This window comes from Pangasianodon hypophthalmus, chromosome 16 (assembly GCF_027358585.1).
Source record: "Pangasianodon hypophthalmus isolate fPanHyp1 chromosome 16, fPanHyp1.pri, whole genome shotgun sequence".
Taxonomy (NCBI): domain Eukaryota; kingdom Metazoa; phylum Chordata; class Actinopteri; order Siluriformes; family Pangasiidae; genus Pangasianodon; species Pangasianodon hypophthalmus.
This window is the reverse complement of record NC_069725.1, coordinates 5,147,589-5,165,417: the sequence shown is the minus strand read 5'-3', so window position 1 is coordinate 5,165,417 and position 17,829 is coordinate 5,147,589. Positions and strand designations below refer to the sequence as shown.

Here is a 17,829-nt window from a genome sequence, read left to right as displayed (position 1 = left end):
CTAGTGATCATCAGTCGAGAGAGAGAGGCCATATTTCACAGTTATGGTGTCTTGGAACCCTGGCCTCATCATTATAGGCTGGTGTGCCATTTGGGACCTAAAGACTTGTTTACTGAAGTGCATGACATTGATTCAGAGATTACACTGCTGTATATTTCTGGTGACTCACCTATTTTAGTTGCACTGTAGATGTTTTCGATAGGAAAAGCCGAGCCCAGGCTGTAGAGCAGCACCTTAGCAAGAGCTGGTATTAACTGTGTCGTAGTCACCAAGACATTAACACAGTTACTCCTGATGGAAGAGAGAGAGCGAGAGAGAGAGAGAGAGAGAGAGAGAGAAAATGTATCATTTTTTCTAGTGCTGCTTCTAACCACTACAAAAACTACTGAAGTTGTGTAGGGCCCCTGTATTGTATTGCTATTTATTAGTTAGATTCATTGTCATAGACTATTATCATGAATGAATCATTGAAAGAGCACATGAAGGTACAAGAAGCTGGATAGCTAACTAGTTTTATACATATATATATATATGTGTGCATGTGTGTGTGTGTATGTATGTATATTCAGCGTTCAGCATACATAGATGATATATTAGTGGGCAGACCTGGAGCTGATGATTGACAGGGACTTGAGTGCGGTGGTGAGCCATGAATCCGTCAGAGCCTCAACTTCGGCCCTGAGCTGAAGCCATGCATCTCTCTTAGCCGGACCCAAGAGCCCTGAGGAAACGGGCCAAAAAAGATGCATCCTTCACCAAAGTCTCAAACACTCAGGTTTCAGGTATTCTGCATTAATAAGGCCCTGAATTACTGCAGGTCTGCACATGTAAAAATACGCAGAAACTATTTTACATGTAACACGGAAAAATGTCTTTAACTAAAATTAATAAATAAATAAATAACAAAAGAATAAAGGATGGTCTGATTGTAAATTGATTATTTTGGCACCCACAATGTGATTCAGGAAAGGTGATTGTGTGTAAGTTAATGTGACTAAAGAACAGGTATTCAATTTGTAGAAGCTTTATTTCTGCTATTTGATGACAAAATAATGACATTATTTTTATCTAATTTCTCCAAATTAAAACTTAATATTACTGTTCACACCTGCTAACAGCAGCATTCAGAAAGCCTGTGAAAGGTTTTTTTCAGTCGTAGAGGTCAGATCGTAGGAGCTTACCGCCCACGTTGTTTTTATACGTGCAGTACAACTCCTTCACTCGTCTGTAGCGGAAGGCCAGCTTCCTCATCCAGTCCACTCCGCCCCGGACGCCTGTGGCTAAGCAGAGGCTTGCGCTAGTCGCAGCTGCATGGAAGCCATCAGTGGCAAAACTGTAAGTACTGTCGATAATAACAATAACAGTCATGTTTTAAACATCCTCAATGCATTTCAGTGGTAACAGTATCTGAATGTATTAAAATCCAATACAGAATTGTACTGTATTATACAAATGGTTCATGAAAAATAAGAAATTTTTATTTAGCATAAATGTAGTTTACTCCATGATATGTTTGGAGTGTAATAAGTAATAGAAGTCTATCTCATCAAAAATCTTTTCAATAAAAAATTTCCAAAAAATTAAAGTTCACAAAAAAGATATGGCTAGACAGACTTCTTGTAGCTCAGATACAAAGCTTCAAACATCAGACACCAAATATGTTTTGGCTTATTGACTACATTTGGATTACAAAACAAATGTGTAAATGTGCTGAACTATTCTTTTAAATGCGATGTAAAGTCAGTGTTCTTATCTCTATCACAGATCACTATTTTGGCAAACACTGCATTGCAGTAAGGGGAACACAGTGGCGTTTGAGACACACCTAAGGTCCTGTCCATTATCATCTGATGACACGTCATCAATGTGCACCTGATCACATTCCTGCAGAGAACACACACATATACACACTCATGTCAGTGACAGGTGAAAGACCCAGGTGAGGCCTTAACAAAATCCACCAATCCACCAGGGGGCGACAAAAGCTTAAAATCACACACACACACACACACACACACACACACACACACACACACACACACACACACGGGTTAAAGACAAATAGTGTCAAATAAAAAATTAATCTGTACTTTTTATTGTGAATGTAGTTTAAAACATTAGATGTTAGAATTCTAATATATACTATTATTCATAACAGTATTGCAATTTTGCATTATATACCTTTATTTCTCCTTTAATATGTATTTTTTTCTCCTGTGAACAACTTTATGAGAAGCAGCAACGTACGAGCGGAACATTTATAATAATATTTATGCATATTAATAGCTGTCTTTAAAATGTACAAGGTTTGCATGCAAAAAAGATACATCTCATCTCTGACCCATATATTTATCAGTGAAGAAAGCAGAGTGTGTAAGTACAGAGTGAAGTGGTGCACTAAAATGAGGAAGAGGACATGAGGGATTACCTCTAAGTCATTAAAGAAGAGATGCGTGTCTGCAAGATTAAAGATCATCTCTTCCATTCTCAAACCCAGTGTCACTGCCATCGGAGCATCCTACAGAGAAATCGAAAACCGTCATCATCATCATCATCATCATCATCATCATCACTGGTGGACAAACCAGTGCCTAGGACAAGCAGATTTCATGTCCAATCTATTCTGTATTGTAGATTTACCAAGAAATGAAAGAAAAATAAACCCTACTTCTGCTTGACAAAAATTTTCCTTAAGTATGGCCAAAAGTACTACAGCGATGCTATAGATATGACATGAACTATTCATTCCAAATGTATCCACCTGCTGCACTACACACATCAGCCAAGGGGCAAACTAGTTGACAGTATTACCATCTTTTCAAAATGAGGAATGTGCAGGTAAGTGCAAACAATACGTCACATTTACAGTTAAACCTACAAAGAAAAATAAAGATGCTAGCCTTAATATTTTACTTGTGATGAGAGGAGAGAAGAGCGCAGCTCATAGCCGAAACTTTCATCTACATCTTGGTGACTTTTTCTTGAGGGCGCAGACACAATTTGTGACATCAAAACTTTCAGGAGAGAATAAGGATTAGGGATTCTACGGACTAGGACTCTCCCTATCATAAAGTTTGTTTCCCTTAGTCTGTAGCCTATTAATTCACATAACTAGCAAACTAGCTTGCCATATGTTATTACATTAGGACATTGTGTTAGCTACCACTTTCTGGCCTAGTCAGTTAGGTTTCTAGGCAACTAAAACATGAGACTTGGCAGTAAACTTTTACTTGTCCAGTGTGCTAGCTAATTTAGATAATTTATTATTTGTCCATTCCTGAGCATCACCATCATCATCTCTATCACCGACATAGCATGATAAAAAAAAAAAAAAAACACTCAGACGCTTAGAAATGTTTCAATTTTATTATCCTGGTCTGAGATAAATCTGTCTTTTTTAAACACCCACACAAATTCACATACTCCGACATCTCCTCTGTCCTCAGACTGCTGTGTCTTTCAGTTTAAGCAGTTGATGATAGACTCACATACACTCGCTCCAACCCACCAACCCACTCACATACACTCATGTCACGTCCCCGACAGAACACACGCACACACACACATGTTTAAAAGAGGAGAACTCAGGAGAGTAAAGAAGAGACAGGGTTAAAGAGAAGGAAAATGAGGAGAGGAAAGGGGAGGGGGGGTTCTCAGCTGTAAAAATCATCACATGTGAGTTGGCTTCGTGCACGCTGACTGCCTCAAAGTGGGGAGCCAGAATAGAAAATAGTGTGTCTTCGTCTTTCATCGTCTTTCACACACACCTACACACACGCATACATTTTTAATGTCTACTCTTTACTCGAATAGTTCATGTCCTGGGATGATGATCAAGCTATTTAAATAGCAAGTAATATAAGATTCAAACTGATATTTTTATTTAAAAAAAATATTTGAGTTATGAATGAGGTAAACGAGTCTTTATAGGACCCTAAATATATGTGTGAAATTTTACACAACAACTTTGGAGAAATATTTTTTTAAAAATTGAGAAGGCTGTCTAAAAACCCAGAGGGGAGGCGGAGTGTCTTAAAACCATTGTATAGTCAGCACCTTATAATTCTGATGTCTCAACTTACTAATGAACTCGTTTACTTGGTGAAGAGACCCACTTTGCATTCATTGTGTTCCTCGTAAAGTTTTTAGAACTTTTTAAATTTTTAGTTTTAGTCTAATTTATGAAATTGTAAAATAATTATTTTCGACTTTTAAGCTGAAGCACAGTCTTGTATTCTTTAAATGCAACATTTTGTGTATCTACTACTGTAACATTATAATTTGCATCAAAATGTCTGTCTGTCTAAAATCTTTACAATATTAAAAAAAAAAAACCTCTTCAAATAACCTTTGGTTTAACACTTTCCATGTGGGTTCAAGTGAATCCATGCGTCCCAGCTTGTGTGTGTGTGTGTGTGTGTGTGTCTGAGTGCGTGTGAGTGAAACAGGTTTGGCACTGTTGCTGATGAAGTGCCTAAGATCGGAGGGTCCTGCTCGTCACTGCGCTGTCAGAAATAGACCGTCAGCTGGGAATAGATGCAGCTGTCTCCACAGCTCTCACAGAACCAACGACAAGAAATGAGTGAAGGTGTGAAAACAGGGCAAACGCTTCACACGTCTACCCAAACTCACTGTCAAAGAAGTCAGTATAATCACTAGCATGTCTTTTCCATTAATACAGAGCTGGTGCTTCTTCAGGGAACTGGTAAATTTCTTTTACCCATGTGGCTCACTTGATTAAAAAAAATAGTTTACTAATAAATCATGTAAGTTGTGAGGTATAACTTACTTCTGGTTTTGTGAACATATTTTACTATCAAATTATTCTGTGTTTCCACACAGCACAGACATATTGTCATAGACATAATTAAGTCCCAAAGGAAAGTTATGAGGAAAGTTATGGGTATTCAGAGATGGGTTATGCAGGTGCTTAAGTAGATTTCCATGGTGTGCCATTTACAATTATACTAATCAACTGCGTGTAGTTCACACTGCTGAGGTTGCCAGTTTTTCTCTAATAGAGGTGTCAGGGATGTGGTTTTAAATTTTAAATTTGCTTCTTTTTTTTTTTTTTGCAACAATCATTTTCAAAACCCTCACACGGTTCAGTGCTCATGTAGATAATGATGTATCAGACTTCCTCAATGAGCTGGGGGTTGTTTCTTGAAGTTGTTTTGAGGTTTGAGGTGAATTTCAAAAGGTGAGGTAAACTAAAGCAGCATTAATGGTATAATGAAGTTTGAAGTGAAACACGGTCAAAGGATTTTATGCAACCCACGCTCCCTAATCTAATTTCCACGCCAGCCCCTTCCTGAATGAGCATAGTGATAATCACCAATTAATGTTTTAAACCAAATTAATCTAAATAAGAAATGTAATGTACATATTTCCTCCACATTATTTACATATTTGTACCACATTACTAATTCATAATATAAAGAATGCCTGAAATATTGCAAAATGGCTGCAACCAAGCTTCTGATATCACCGGTTCTTGGTCCCAGACAAACAGTGATCTTGGTGGCTAATGATCAGCTTTTTAAGGTTTAAATCCATAGAGCTGTTCATAATTAGGTATTTCTACCTTGTTGATGAAAAAAGATCATACTTGATTCACTCACACACAAATAATTGAACATTAGAAGAACATTAGAAGAGTTTGCAAGCAATTGCTGTATTCTTTCCTGCTTTTTTGTGGAGTAAAATGAGGACAGAGAGAAAGAAAGAATTAGAAGAATGAGCAAAGAAGAAGAAGAAGAAGAAGAAGAAGAAAAAGATGAAGAAGGAAAAGCATACCTTTCCATATTTCTGTGCATAAGATCCAGTGAGAAGTGAGTGGAAGACAATGATGGTCTCATCCAGATCCCAAACAAACACTCTCTGTAAAACACACACATATTAAAATACAGTACGTATATTGCTGTATCCTTAATTACAGAGATAATGCTATTGGCATATGCAACATCAGTGTGGCCATTTACTAGTTTATTAACTTCATTTCTATATGTTGTAGGAGTAAATCTATGTGGTTTACCTCCAGATCACTATCAGGAGGAGGGGAGGGGTTGTTCTTCCTTCCACGCCCCCTGGCTTTAGTCCCGCCCCCACGGCATGTCCGGTCGTCCAGTTCCTTGATGGGTGTGGAAGGACTCTGCCCCGCTTCAAAATCGCCTAAATGCATGAAAAACCCTACTGATTGAGCCATTGAGTCTACATGTTTATATAACAAATGTCACTTTAACTGATATAAAGTAGTGAAATGGTCCTGGATAGTCCTTTTCCACCAACAAGGTGCTGGTTCCTGATCTCAAACCATATCACACATTTCCACCATTCTCAGGCAAAGGTGAGTCAGTTACAGCACCAAAACACTTTACTGCTGATGTCAGGGATTTGAGCGAAGTAATTTCATCATTATGGCAACAACATTACCACTAATGAAACTGGATCGAAACAGTGCAAACATTACATTATGCTGTTCATTAGCAAATTCCCACATACGATTAATGGCTAAATGGCTAGGTTCTTAAAAATGCTGTTCCCTGATCCAGCATTAGCACCATGTCAGTGGAAAGGTGGTATGAGATATAGTGAGCAAATCATCAAGGACATATTCAGTGCCATACTGGAACACAGGGATAGCTACATTTCCCAGTAGTCCCAAGCTCTTGGCAGAGACATCCTCAATGTCCTGATTGGCCATCACTCACCTGGGTGCATCTCAGGAGCCTGTCCTGTGATTACAGGGGTGGGGTCTTGCAGTTGATAGCTGGAGGTGGAGCCTGTGGTGTCCAGTGTGCTGTTGGTTGTCATATAGGAGCCATAGGAGGAGGCAGAGTAATACTGAGCGTACTGATTCTGCCCGAATGCTGTATATGAGGGATACTCCTACGGTTAAAGAAATAAACCAACTCAGCACTTACAGCTCAGGAAGTCTAATAACCACTTGAGTTCTGCATTAAAGCCTTGAAATGTAAGCTGTAGACAGATGAGGGTTGGGTCTGACATCTTTCCAACCTCCCTCAAGCAATCTTGATGACATTGTGGTCAACCAATTACACCATGTTACATTAAGGTAACAGTATATTTACCTTCTAATGATTACAAAATCCAGGACTGGAGTTGGCTTTGAGGAAGAGCCAAAGTACTACATCACCACAGAACCAAACAAAGTTCCTCCTGTCAGTAAAAAGACCCTTTGAATCCCGGTGATAAATATGCCTACGGTTTTTACACTTCTGAATAACCTGCTAAAATCAAATGATTCAAAACGCACCCCAATCGACACTCTCTACATCACCAACAGTGGTCTATATACAAAAAACTGGAGAGGGCAATGCACCAGGCAGCAGGATAAACTCCGTATTTTTGACAAATTTACATTGCAGTGTGATTTTGGAATGGAAATGGTCTAAATAAATAAAATGGGGCTGGCTAGTTAGCCTGATATCTCTAGTTTCAGGAAACAAACTGCATCAATCTCACTGAAAGAACTGAGTAACAAATTGTAACAAACAAATTGTACCCTAATGGCAAGAGGTTGAATTGTCAGAATACTAATTTGATCAGCATTGTATAATTTAAAAGTTAGGTGTAAAACACTTGGGGGCATGTTGCTATAGAAAAATAATCAACACCAGGGTGGTGTGATGAAGCAGAGTTACTGTTACCACGCCGTAGTTACTGATTATTTTCCAACAACAGCACATTCCCGAAGTGTTTTATTCCTCTTATACCACAGCAATTTAGCAACAATGACTTTTTAAATTAAAGAATTACTCGTGGTACTTTTTATCCACTTAGAGTTACTTTTAGATACGTTAGATACGTTACATAACGTCCAGGAAAAAAGTTCATTCTGATTATCACATTTTTAAGAGCTATAAAGTCATTCTTATTATATAAATAATAATAAGAAAAAAGTAGCTTGTCACATAAGTGTGTAATCATGAATGCAATATCATGGCAGGAAAGGAACAGGTTTTTGTTAAAGTGCTTAAGTTTTCATTGTTTAATAAATATATTTTATATATTATAGGCTTATCATTGGGCTTCAATTAATGTGAACGTCTGACCATCAAAATAATAACATATTAGAACGAGTGCATTAACAAACCTGACCAATCTGAATTGAGAATTCAACAGCACTGTGATATAACATTACATAATTTATAAAAAATTACCTTGTACGCACTTTTAAGGTCAAACTATTAGCTGTTTTGAAGAGCTGCAGAAAAGGCAACTTTCCCAGGGGGTATGAGAATATGAGAGAGAAAGAGAAAGGAATGGAGAGAAAATGAAGGAACGAAGCGTCCTGGCCGGAACACAGAGACTATTTGATGGGAGCATTTTATGAATCCCTTGGTGTTCTTTACCCACACGTGCACACACACTGTTTGGTCTTTTACAGCAGATGCCTCTAAAGCTGTCACTAACATCTCCGAGCACATGAATGGTGCAGTAAAAATGCTCTCAGGAAGACTCATTTTCCCATCCGTTCCTCCTCAGGATTCTCCCTCCTCTCCTTTCAGCACAGCCGTAACTCCTTTGTTTATTCTGCCAAATTCATCGGGGGAACAAAAGCATTCCAGTTTGGCTTTTTTCTCCGGCTGAATGTCTAATGATGAACGATTGTGCGGGTGTATCATGTACACAGTTAGACCTGTTTTAGTGAGTGATGTCATCATTCTCAAAGTGTGTGTTTGTGTGTAACAGTACCTGTTGTGTGCTGAAGTTGGCTGGATTGGACACGGAGTTGTTTGAGGTGTAGAGGCCAGGGGAGGATGTAAACCCTGATGCTGGTGTGTGTGTGTGAAATAGAGAGAGCGGGAAAGAGAGAGAGAGGACACTGTGAGAATCCAGCGGCTCAAGCTGACCATGTTGGCAGATCTTGGTAATCAAGTTTTCATTACTCTCACATCTATCTGCAGGATGGACTGAAGCTATTGTGCTGGTTAGTTGTAGCCTATAATTACCTGGCATCTGATAGGGCGAGTAGGCCGTCTGTCCAGGCTGGGGGGTGGTGAATCCTGGGCTGTAGCTGAGCCCTGATTGGAGGGTGGACTGGGTCTGGGACAGCCCCCCTTCTGTCTTTATCCCAGGTAACATCACCCCTAAATCCGCTGCAAATACACATCAGGGGAAGACACTTCACTTTAAATGGTTATATGAGGTGGTCTGGGAAAACCCAAACAAAAATGAGATTCTAGACACTGACTAGCTAGCTAACTATTTTTTAAAGGAGTCATGTAGCTACCAAGATAGCTAGCTACTTAAGTTTAGCAGCTTCAGTGAGAACTTAAGTATAACACATAAGTTCTCACCGAAGCAGCTAAAGTCAACACGTCTGTTTGAGTTCTGAGGACGTCATTACGACGTGGTGTGTGTTCAAGTGGCATATAGAAAGCGTCTTTTGATTTTCATCAACAACAAGAAGTTAATTTTGACCTGCTGAATAGAAAATGCAACTACATCTGTATTGAACACATGCAAAATTTCCACTTCAATTTCACCATCTGCTGTAGACGCCACATTCACATTGGCAGCTGCCGTGACATTTTGTTACTGACTCGCCTAATACTCAGAAAATCGAGGCTCACCGAAAAGTACAAGCTCCTGAGTTACGACATTGAGATGGCCTTTAAAGTGCACTCACTTCATAATTGCCATATTTCCGACAGGGTTTGAAGGCAGCAACAGGTGCAGATGGTGAATCTCAGCGATGAAAATCTGCTTATCATGTGGCAAGTGTGGAGGTTTAAGAAATCATCACCAAGAGGGGGAGCTGTCTAACAACACTAATCAGTTTAAATTACATATTATAATCAAGGAAGATTAGCTACAGAATGAGCTATGAGAGTGGTATATGATGGTGCAGGGGTTATGCTGCTGCCTCATAGTTCCAGGGTCCCAGGTTCAAACTGGGGTACTACTGTCTGGGCAAATATTGGGTTACTGTCTGTGGAATTACTGTTGCATGTTCTCATGTGGGTTTCCTCTGGTGTCATTCCACCTCCCAAAATCCCTCACCATAGCCACTTGAAAGTGTTTAGTCCTATTTCTATTTGAGCAACATTTCTGATTGGAGAATAGAATTGTGGGTCGTGTAGTTCTTTACCAGGACTTCAGCACAAGCAAATAAAAAGAATAAACAAAGCACTTACAGTTGTATCTCATGGTAAGCAAGTTTATACATTATGTGCATAATCAACTTTTGTCTCACTGTTCAGCTTATTAATATTAATATAATGTCTCCCTTGTAATAGTTCAAGAACTGTTACCTTTAAAAAAAGCCCTGAGACAAAGTTAAAGCTACACAGACACCAATAGAATATATAAGAGGAGGGAAAGCTTACCATAGGTGGAGAGGCCGTAAGGTTGTGTGGTTTGAGAGTATGGTGTATACACCGTAGACTGCTGCATGCTGCTGAACTGGGACTGGCCAGTGTAGGGAGACATGGGCGGAGCCACAGGTGTGGACAGGATGTGCGGATAAGGCCTGTCAATCAAACAGATCAGGATTCTCAAACATATTTGCATGGATCTGCTTGTGTGATGTTTGTTAGAGTGAGTGGATATATTTCATGCCTGCGGGCCAGGGAACATGAGAGTAGCCGAAACTGATGTGTGTGTGAATAGTTCCTTACTTGGAAGGATAAAGGGGAGGTGAGTACTGATGTGCAGGTCGAGGACTGAATCCACTGCTGGTTATAACTGCACATAATAAAAAAAATGATATCACAAGTGGTATCAGTTTAGATCAATAAATCACATTTCACACAGAGTCTGGATCAAGATCCAGCAGGAAATCGCAACATGTGTCATCTATCAGCTCCACTTTGATACATTCTTTACTGAATAGCAAATCTGCAGGGCAGAACATGAATCCTGGACAACTTGTTCTCATAGAGCATCTGCCAAAAGCTGTAAACCCACACACACATGCACACACTCTTTTGACTGACAGTTAACTGTCTTTTCTGTTCATTCAATAAAAGGAGAAGAAAAAGAATGAACTTCTCTCTATTAAATTAACGATATCAAAAATGACCTTCCATTCTTTCTTCTCCATTTCCCCCCATTCCATTCCTTTTCTCTGCTGATTTAATTTGACCTAAATGGACCAGAGCCTTTCCTTTCCTTTCCCTTTTCCTTTATTTGCCTTCTCTCTTGTCCTTGTCATGATGTTAGCACTTCCTTGTCCTTCCTTTTTTCCCCCATTTTCTTCTTTCCTTTTTCATTGCTTTCCTCTCCTTTTCTTCCATTCATCCATTCATTTCCTTTCTTTATTCTTTTTCTTTCCTACATCCCTTCCTCTCCTTCTTTTTTACTCTCCTTTTTTCTTTTTCCTTGCTAGTACTTCCTTTTCCTTACTTTTTTCCCTTTTATTTCTTCCCTTTTTTTCCTTTTCTTATGCCATTTCTCTCTTTCTTTTCCTTTCATTTCCATCTTATCTCTTTTGTCTCTTGTCATAATGCTAACACTTCATTTTCCTTCCTTTCTTCCTTCCTTCCTTTCCCGCCCCTTCCCTTAGTGGGAGAAATTATTATTTATCATTTATGATAAATTATTATTTATATATTATTTATCATCTATCAAGATACAATTCTTTCCCTGAAACTCCTGAAATACTAAATAAATAAATTATTTATTAAAAATAAAAGTAATATAAAGGTATTTTTGGATAGCTTGATACTGCATATGATTTTCATTGAATAAACCCATGAGCGTTGAAGGAAATATGACATGTGAGTCCACACTTTCGTTCTGCAGTACATATCTATTCTATATTAAGGCACTTCATAAACTAGATACGTTTTCTTAACTGAGTTTAGCAATTCCTTCCCACTGTGAGATGGATGGATTCATAAACTTCTTTAACACACTCCTATATGAAACCATGCAAACATCTCTCTCCTACACACACACATTTCTTTGTCTCTCACTATTGAGACATCAGACCCTTCTGTCAGCTGGAGCATGGGCCTCAGCTCTCTCTGCAGGGGGGATGGATGGTTGGAGAAGTTCTGAATCTGCTTGTGTGTGTCTGTTTGTGTGTGTCTGTTTGTGTGTATGTATGTCTGTGTGTGTAATGCAGCTAAATAAAGAGACAATGCTGTGCTGACGTTAACCCAAGGACAAAGATTGAGGCCTTAAAGCTTTCAGCAAGTTCTGTCACAGGGTTACACAAGGTATTCCATGTGTGTCCATGTGTGCGTGTGTGTGTGTGTGATATCTTACCTGACCCTGTGTAAGTGTCCAGCCCTGTATCTCCTGCTGTGCTGACTGCTTCACTGCTGTTCAGCGGCTCTGTCTTTACTGAGGGAAACAAAGATATTAAAATCAAATAAAATCTACCGTAAAAGAGCCATAAATTTAAAACAGTCGTATGATGTATGAACAGCAGCCACACCAAAGCCTTTCTACATCACACAAAGAGCTTTACAGCTTTTTAGCCAACAGTGTGTCTATACTGTCCTCCAGTATAGCGTATATACTGTGTGTATATACTGCAGCTTTACAACACACTTCAGCATACGCTAAAACACAGTGTCTCTAAGTATGTTCACTTTACACACACATGCAATATACCATAGTCCTTCGTACTTGGGGCAGTGGGCGGAGAGCTGCAGCCCAGCAGCCAATCAGCCGTGTTTAGAACGGTCATGTTCTCGCCTGAGGGAGGGGGGGGTGGAGTCAGTTACATCATGGACTACATTATGCAGAAAGGTTTCAAAGTTTCTAAAAACAAGGGTGTCCAGTCTTATTCTACATTCATACTGGGTTGTGTTTAACATGTTTTCTAGAAGATTCCACATGAAAGCATCACTCTTGTGGAGTTCTGATGTTGACCTGATGTTAACCCATGGGAAGTCGATGCTTTGTAAAGTTTTAGTCTTACTTATTCTTTTCTTAGTAACTCACCAACATGTTTGATAAACAGTTTTGTCTAGTTTATACTGTTTAAACAACCTGCTACATGCTAGCTAGATACATTGCTAGACTCAGCCATTAGCTAGCTTAAGTCCGAAGACCATATTTCCCAGTCGCCTAGTAAAAGTGTTCTCACAATGTTAACCACTTGAACAGTGAGTGCATTGCGTGATCTTCCCACGCTGAACTTCTAGTTCAATGGCCATTAAATATTCACAAAAGGTCAACAAGGCTGCAGGTTTTTGTTCCATCCAAGCAGAAACACACTTGATAAAACATTAAAGATGGATATCAATCTTCATGGATAACATTGGATGCCCCATAGAAAGGATCTAACACTAAAGTCTTTTGGGTTCTTAAGATCCCCATACTGAGTTCCTAGTTTATTAGCTACAACAAATTTTTAAGTAAGTATAAAAATTACTGAGTGAAAATCATCTGTTGCTATGCAAAAAAGGCACCAGCACGGGACCACTGCTGATCAGATATTATCTGAGTGGTGGATCATTCTCAATAAAGCACTGACATGGTAGTGTGAGTGGCACTGATATGACTGTATCAGATGCAGCAGTGTTGATAAGGTTTTTAAAATCTACCCCAAAAAAATAGCCTACAGACAAATCTAGAGACTGTAGCAACTGTCCTGCACTCGATACGGCTCTCCAGCTCACATCACAACTACTGGCTATAGAAGTTGACAGCGCACTTTTAGTTGACTCACCACCAGTGTGTAAAGCCTGACTGTGTTGCACTTATGTGAGCCATTGTTTCCAACAACCAGTGACTGATCATCACTGTCTCCAACAAACAATCACTGATCTCCATTGTTTCCAATGACCAATCACTGATCATCACTGTCTCCAACAATCACTGATCTCCATTGTTTTTGATGACCAATCACTGATGAACATTGTTCCCAACAACCAATTACTGATCAACGTTGTTCCCAACAACCAATCACTGATGAACATTGTTCCCAACAACCAATCACTGATCACCATTGTTCCCAAAACACAATTACCGATCACCATTGTTTCTAATGACCAATCACTGATCACCATTGCTTCCAACAACCAGTGACTAATCAGCTTTGTTTCCAATGACCAATCACTGATCACCGTTGTTTGTCCCACATGAACATTTCTTTGCTGTTCATTTTAATCTCATTTCTTGGCAATATTTACAGTAATAAAAGCAAGTTACTCTATCTGTAACAGATTCCTTCATGTCTGTTTCTTGGCCCCTCACTACCACTGCTTCATCTTATCTGTGTTTTTGTTAGAAATTCTATTATCTTGTAAATAATTACAAACAATTGTAAATTGTAATTGTAAATTGTTTGTACCAAAAAACAATTACCGTAATAATTGTTCTATTTTTTGGATTTGGTACAGAAGTGTATTTATGTATTGACTTTAAAATCAGTTTAATAAAGCACATTTTAGACAAAAACCTATATCCTTTTTTAAAGATATATGTGTTACTGTATGTAGATACTAATGTTGTGCACTGGTGCGTGACTGTATGTATGCGTAAACCTGAGAAAGCACACTTTCATAAGACGAATGAGCTTTCACAGGCAGTGGGATTATTGCTTGCCTGTGGCTCTTTGTCAGTTGCTGTGTGTATGTGTGTATATGTGTGTGTGGGTGTGTATGTGTGTATTCAAATTGGACTGTGCGATGATGAGGTAAACTAAGGAGAATGTTGAATATGTCGCTGTTTTGGCAGCGTGTGTGTGTCTGTTAAAATCATTAGCCGCACTCCAATCGGAATGATTTACAGACTTCTGCTGTCTTTTCCTCTCTGTGTTCCTCTATTGTTTCATTCGGCCAGCACGTCAAAACCAGATGAGATCACTGCTGCCCACACACACACACACACACACACACAGAGAGAGATATCTGAAGCGTGAACATGAATGTGCATTTAATTAATTTCTTGATTTGTTTAGAATTTTCCTCCCAGCAATAGACATCTCCAAAAACAGGAAATAGCTTTTAGTGCACCGGATTCTCAATCAAACACAAAACACAAACTTTAAACAGCCAAATCTTTCGCCACACAAACACACACACACGTGTCGTGGTTTATTCCAATTGACTCCTAATGACTCAGCGTAGTTTCCCAACCAAAACAGAGTGGATTTGACCTTCAAGTCTCAAGTGAATAATCTCCCTGACCAACTCTTTACCAGAACAGCACTCACTGCGGCAGGAAACACACTCCTGACTCCAGACATGAACTCAGACCTTCACTCATATATCCAACTATTTACAGAAGCACTATTGTCCAGAACCTTCAGTTTTAGGACCAGTGTATTTTACACACCTGAGGTAAAGAGACTGTGGGGTAACATAAACCCATAAAGAACCCTTAAAGCATTTTTAACCAAATTATCTAGCATATGCCTTTCGTGTATGATGTCCACACTTGTAGGCTGTAAATTTAAAACTCTTTTTAAGAAGATATGATATAAATCACCAAACCAATCTAATGTTATATACACCATTATCCTGAATTTTGTTAATCCAGTAAGTGTTGCTCCTCCCAATCCAACATGACTGATGGCGACAGACACAGAATGTCTCAGGCACTTCTGTGTAAACTTTCTACACAAAAAGGTCTAATCAAGTAAAAAACTGTCACACTGTAACACACATTAGCTTTTTTTCCCCAATAAGACATCCTATAACTTCAGATGTAAACTTGCTAATTGCTGTTTTTCTTAAAAATAGTATTTACAATCAATGTGGACATCAAAGTCTTAAGAAATTGTTCTTATGTAATATTTTAAATCAAAACGTGGCTAATGATTTTCAGCAGTAATGTTGTTGTCCCATTTTACTCCTCTGATGCTGTCTGAGGTCTTTAGTTCCTTTAATGAGGTTTAGAAAAAGTCCAAATTAATGTGAATTAGCCTTCATACAATTATGCAAATAATCAGTTATTATTAAACCATCTTAAATTTGGGATGTATTTTATAATTTACGCATGAAACAGATATCTGTAGTGGTTAATGGTCAATTACCTGTGAAAAGAATCTCAATACTTTTTCCTGTACTGAAAAATAGAATGGAAGAAACGTTTTCTTAAAACTTTCTTATAATAGACATCTAGAGGAAGTTGCTTAATTCTGTCAGAAAAAAAATCACCTTAATCAAGACTCTAATCAAATAAATTTATAAATTAAACTTTGTGTAATTTATCCTTGAAGAATATTTTATGGTATCTGTTGTCAACATAATCGGAATCGTGTACGGTTACCACAAAACTTTTGGAGAAGTATAAGTAACTGTAATTGTGTATTACTTCACTGTTGGATAAACAAAGTTGGACAAAACCACATAGGAGCAGTTTCAGTACGGCATTATCTCATCTTTATGTCATCCTATGATTTTCTTCTTATTATTATAGTGAAATACTTGAAGCTTGGAATTTGCATTATACACAGTATTTCTTGACTGAGTTCAACAACTGGCCTTAGACTTCCATTATAAATGAGTTTGGAGTAAACTGGTTTGCTGTCCTTTTCTCAGGACAAAAGAATGTGTCAAAATTCCTTTCTGTGGTTCACACATATGGTACAAATGAAATGGTTTGGGATTAAGTTGGAAAACAATGAAATACACTTAGCATTCAATTCTTCCTCTGTCCTGGCCATTCCAAAAGTTTTATAGCTATGATAACCCTGCACTCATTCCACTACAGAGAATCCCAGAGGTAAATATAGCAGCCAAAGATTTCACATTTAGGGAGGAGAAATGATTAGCAGTGAATGGGCAGAGCACTAAACAACACAGGCTAATTACAAGAGCTAAAACATGCTGTCGTTTGGGTCCAAAACCCTTCATACTGTGAAATTTTCTATTATAAATAGAGTGTAGTTCTGAAAAGTTCAAGAAAGATTGAAAAGTAAATAAAACATTTCCATGTCTTATTGATGAAATACAGTATAATTCTGTTTTCTTAAATTTGAGGTGTCAAAGTATATCATAGTCATAAAACTTGACTCATTGTTTTTGCCAGAATTCAGCCACAGCGACAACCAATAGGTTTTCCTAGAACCACCACCCATTTATAGACTCTACACCAGAGTTTCACAGCTTTAAATTTAAATCTGGGCCCAGTAATCTGTGCCCATGCACTAAAAATTTATTGCTTATGGTGTTCAACAGCCCTGGGTTTATAACTGTGAACTGCGTTATTTAAAATAACAACCATAAATGATAAATAACACGATTGAAATTATAGTGACTGACAAGCGACAAGGGACACCCTGTATAATATACACTGAGTTGCCAAACTCAACTCAACAAATGACAGCGCTAAGTTATATACTAGCTTTTCATGTACTACCATTTCAAGGGTTTACCAAAAAATGGCGCAAAAACAAAGCTACCAGTAATCAGAAATCCTGTCGACCAAACCAGCTTGTAGATTTATAGATAATGAATCACATTCAAAATCACCACTTGGACACATCACTTGAAACTGTCTTGAATGGGCTAGTTGAAGATTGGGACACTAAGGCTGTCAGCAAATATGCATCTCCAGTGGGAACAGGAACCTGTAGAAGATCCAAGTAGTGGCTCAGTGGTTAAGGGTTTTGGGCTACTGATCATGTTGTGAGTTCAAATCCCAGCATCGCCAAGCTGCCCTTTTTTTTGTCCTTGAGTAAGACCCTTAACCCACAATTGCTCAGTTGTATTTGGTCTCCATGATAACCAAAATGAGCAAATGTAAATGATTTATATGAAATATATCAAGGTGCTGATGGAAGGATCAGAATTTGGCACCAGCAACACAAGTCCATGACGTGAACAGGACAGGCTAGGGGCTAGGGGTAACACTGAGGTGGTGTGGAGAAGGCACTCAGTGTCCCAGTCATAACCC

At 38.5% G+C, this 17,829-nt stretch overlaps 1 protein-coding gene across 5 annotated transcripts in view; it reads right to left on the bottom strand.

The window, feature by feature from the left end:
• eya4 (EYA transcriptional coactivator and phosphatase 4) overlaps nucleotides 1-17,829 on the bottom strand; it is a 46,545-nt gene that overhangs the window by 5,477 nt on the left and 23,239 nt on the right. For 3 of the 5 annotated variants that reach the window (XM_026945127.3, XM_053240643.1, XM_026945126.3), the window contains 14 exons: nucleotides 12,592-12,675; nucleotides 12,241-12,318; nucleotides 10,647-10,713; nucleotides 10,356-10,498; nucleotides 8,976-9,122; nucleotides 8,719-8,798; nucleotides 6,711-6,888; nucleotides 6,035-6,171; nucleotides 5,797-5,880; nucleotides 2,429-2,518; nucleotides 1,826-1,884; nucleotides 1,182-1,342; nucleotides 607-721; nucleotides 170-291 (listed from right to left, as the gene is read on the bottom strand). In XM_026945127.3, coding sequence (XP_026800928.1) covers nucleotides 170-291; nucleotides 607-721; nucleotides 1,182-1,342; nucleotides 1,826-1,884; nucleotides 2,429-2,518; nucleotides 5,797-5,880; nucleotides 6,035-6,171; nucleotides 6,711-6,888; nucleotides 8,719-8,798; nucleotides 8,976-9,122; nucleotides 10,356-10,498; nucleotides 10,647-10,713; nucleotides 12,241-12,318; nucleotides 12,592-12,675 — 1,545 coding nt within the window. The remainder of the gene's footprint in view (nucleotides 1-169; nucleotides 292-606; nucleotides 722-1,181; nucleotides 1,343-1,825; nucleotides 1,885-2,428; nucleotides 2,519-5,796; nucleotides 5,881-6,034; nucleotides 6,172-6,710; nucleotides 6,889-8,718; nucleotides 8,799-8,975; nucleotides 9,123-10,355; nucleotides 10,499-10,646; nucleotides 10,714-12,240; nucleotides 12,319-12,591; nucleotides 12,676-17,829) is intronic. The other 2 variants (XM_026945128.3, XM_026945129.3) reach the window with 2 other exon arrangements.